We start from the raw sequence: 3,124 nt of genomic DNA on the forward strand, positions 1-3,124 counted from the left end.
AGGATGTTGCTAAGACACTCTCAGCCAATTCAGACCCCCCTTGCATGCACTTTAACTTCTACTGCAGAGGGTCTGAGCTCAGCGATACTACGACAGAGGAGATAGTGAACCATGCATGTATGGGAGTTGGAAATCTCCTTTGATGGCAAGTGTGAGTAGTAATGGCTGGGAGTGTCTTAGTAATGCCCTAGCAATGAGGCTGGGCAGGATGTCCTTGTAAAGATACAAGATCTACAAAAGACATTCAAATATATTGCCTTCACTTTTTTCATAACTCCTCAAATAGATAATTGAATTGTTTTTACATTTATATAACTGACTTGTTCTATATCTACCTATTGATTTTTCAGGATAGAAAGCAGAAACAATGGGTGACTGGAGTTTTCTGGGAAGACTATTAGAAAATGCACAAGAACACTCAACTGTTATTGGAAAGGTCTGGTTGACCGTTTTATTTATCTTCAGAATATTGGTTTTAGGAGCAGCAGCAGAAGAAGTGTGGGGGGATGAACAGTCTGACTTTACTTGCAACACCCAGCAACCGGGTTGTGAAAATGTCTGCTATGACAAAGCCTTTCCAATTTCTCACATTAGATTCTGGGTACTCCAAATTATTTTTGTCTCTACACCCACCCTCATTTACCTGGGTCATGTCCTGCACATTGTGCGGATGGAAGAAAAGAAAAAAGAGAAGGAAGAGGAACTAAAGAAGTGCATTAAAGATAATGATGAGAAGGAACTACTCCTCAGAAAGGGTGTTGAGAAGAAGGAGAAACCCCCAATCAGAGATGAAAGGGGTAAGATAAGAATAGGAGGTGCACTCCTCCGCACTTATGTCTTCAACATTATTTTCAAAACTCTGTTTGAGATTGGCTTTATCGTAGGGCAGTATTTCCTGTATGGTTTTGAGCTGAAGCCCCTCTACCGTTGTAACCGTTGGCCCTGCCCCAACACTGTGGATTGTTTCATTTCCAGACCGACAGAAAAGACCATTTTCATTATATTTATGCTTGTAGTGGCTTGCGTGTCTCTTTTGCTGAATATGTTAGAGATATATCATCTGGGGTGGAAGAAACTCAAGCAAGGTATGACTAACAGATATATTCCGGACCCTGCTTGCAATAAAGCAGATCCTCCTAGTCCACTGCCACGAACTGCTCCGCCAAATATGGCTTTCCCGCCGTATTATACTGACGCAGCTGCTGCCCCTCCGACCATGCAACATGTATACGCTAGGTCACCCATGTCTGATTTTAAGATGACATCACTAACAGAAGAGCCTCTTGACCCATCCTACTTCAGTGGCCATCTTGATCATCATACATTAGCTAATGAACAGAACTGGGCCAACCTGGCAGTGGAGAGAGAAAGAAAGCCTGGATCCAGTATTGCCAGTGCATGCAGTGCAACAACTTCTGCTCCAAGCAGTGTAAGAAATGAAGAGGCATGCGAGGCACCAATGGTATCAGGAAGTGGAACCAATTCAAGAGCAGAAGTGGATGACATACCAGCCACAACCACTGTAGAGATGCATCAGCCTCCCGTGTTGATAGACACGAGGAGGCTCAGCAGGGCAAGCAAATCAAGTAGTAGCAGAGCTAGGTCAGATGACTTAGCTGTGTAGCAATGGAGATACCAACAAAGAGAGAACCAAAGCTAACAGTGGAGGAATTCACTGGATATATGATAAGAAAGAAGTATGAAAGAGAACCATGAAGCAAGAACAATATTATGATGACTTCTTGAGTGTCACTGGTGGTTGTTTAGCCTCCTTTGCCACTGAATGAGTCTCAAAAACTATCACATGAAAATTAAACAAGAGCTAAAGAAACAACAACAATTAAGGTGGCAAAAGCAGTTCTTAATCTTGTTATCCTTAGACCGAAGTTTGCTGTTATTGCACACTGTGAGTTGTAGGTAGCATTTTGTTGTTTTAGAAATTAGGCGTTAGAATTTTCAAGTGGATAGCTGATCATTTGCCTTTCTTAACTGCAGCAAAACAATTCACAGAACAAAATCAAAATGAACACCAAATATTAAGCCTCGAGGCCGAGGAGAGAAAATTAAACTACCTGAAGAGTAAACAGTGAGATGGATATAAATGAGTGCAACAAGTCATGTGTTGTATAGGAGGGCTTAAAAATGGTCTTTTTGTTCCATTCCACATCAGCTAAGGCACAACTTTGCTATATAAGTAGCCCTTTCACTGGCTACATGGTAAATGCAATGTACAGTCAGTACTAAGTTGGCTTATACCTTAGTGTTTAAAAGACACACAGCATAACAAAGTGATTTTTAATTCATTAGGTGATAGTATGCTTTGTAAACATGTCTTCACAGTAATGTCATTTATCTGTGTATAAGATGAAATATAAAAACATGCCGAGCCCACTCATTACTGTTTGTGTATAAGATAATGCTGTCTTGTTTGCCGTCTTTTAAATGCCATAAGAATAGATAATGCTCTCTTCAAAATTTGAAAAAAACTGAATATCCAGATGCTTGTTGCTTAGCCAAACCCTTAATAATAACCTAGTGGTAGATTTTATCATGTAACCAATCAACTACTGATTTTTTAATGCCCCCATGTGAGTATTGTGAACAAAAGTTATTATGAAAATGACTGATTTAAAAGTCCCCCCCCCTTTTTAATTAACAGACTACCATACAAATATTACTACTTAAAACCATGCTACATCAGGTATATGTTAACCATATGGTTAACATGTTAATATAATTCAAAAATCTTTTTTAGTATTTTTACCTCTGCACCAGTCAGTATACTAGAACCTGGTGATCCTGCCATGAAGGTTTTGTTCAGCCATATCCTGTTATAGGGTCGCTTTGTCCCTGTTTCCCAAGCATTGTCATCCTATCATATGAGCTTCCAAAGGAGACAACAAGTGTCTGTTTCAACAAACATTATGTGGGCAAGGTCCACTGTTGTCACCATTAGGAAATACATCCTGAGAAATGCTATGAAACTACTGTTGGATTACAATTAGACAGGATGTTGCAGCAAAGAAGCAGTGGGGATGAATGAATCTGCTTGACTTTGGTTAGTGAACAATTTCACAAATCTTGCTAGCTTAAAGTTCATGAACTCTGCAGCAAACCAAATTGG

At 39.9% G+C, this 3,124-nt stretch overlaps 1 protein-coding gene across 1 annotated transcript; it reads left to right on the forward strand.

Annotated features, from left to right (window-relative positions):
- Nucleotides 1-367: 367 nt before the first annotated feature.
- Nucleotides 368-2,578, forward strand: GJA3 (gap junction protein alpha 3). Its single transcript, XM_073613466.1, has one exon. The coding sequence runs from the start codon at nt 368-370 to the stop codon at nt 1,622-1,624; it is 1,257 nt and encodes a 418-aa protein (XP_073469567.1). The 3' UTR covers nt 1,625-2,578.
- Nucleotides 2,579-3,124: the final 546 nt, after the last annotated feature.

The sequence above is a fragment of the Aquarana catesbeiana genome, linkage group LG02 (assembly GCF_042186555.1).
Source record: "Aquarana catesbeiana isolate 2022-GZ linkage group LG02, ASM4218655v1, whole genome shotgun sequence".
NCBI classification, from domain to species: domain Eukaryota; kingdom Metazoa; phylum Chordata; class Amphibia; order Anura; family Ranidae; genus Aquarana; species Aquarana catesbeiana.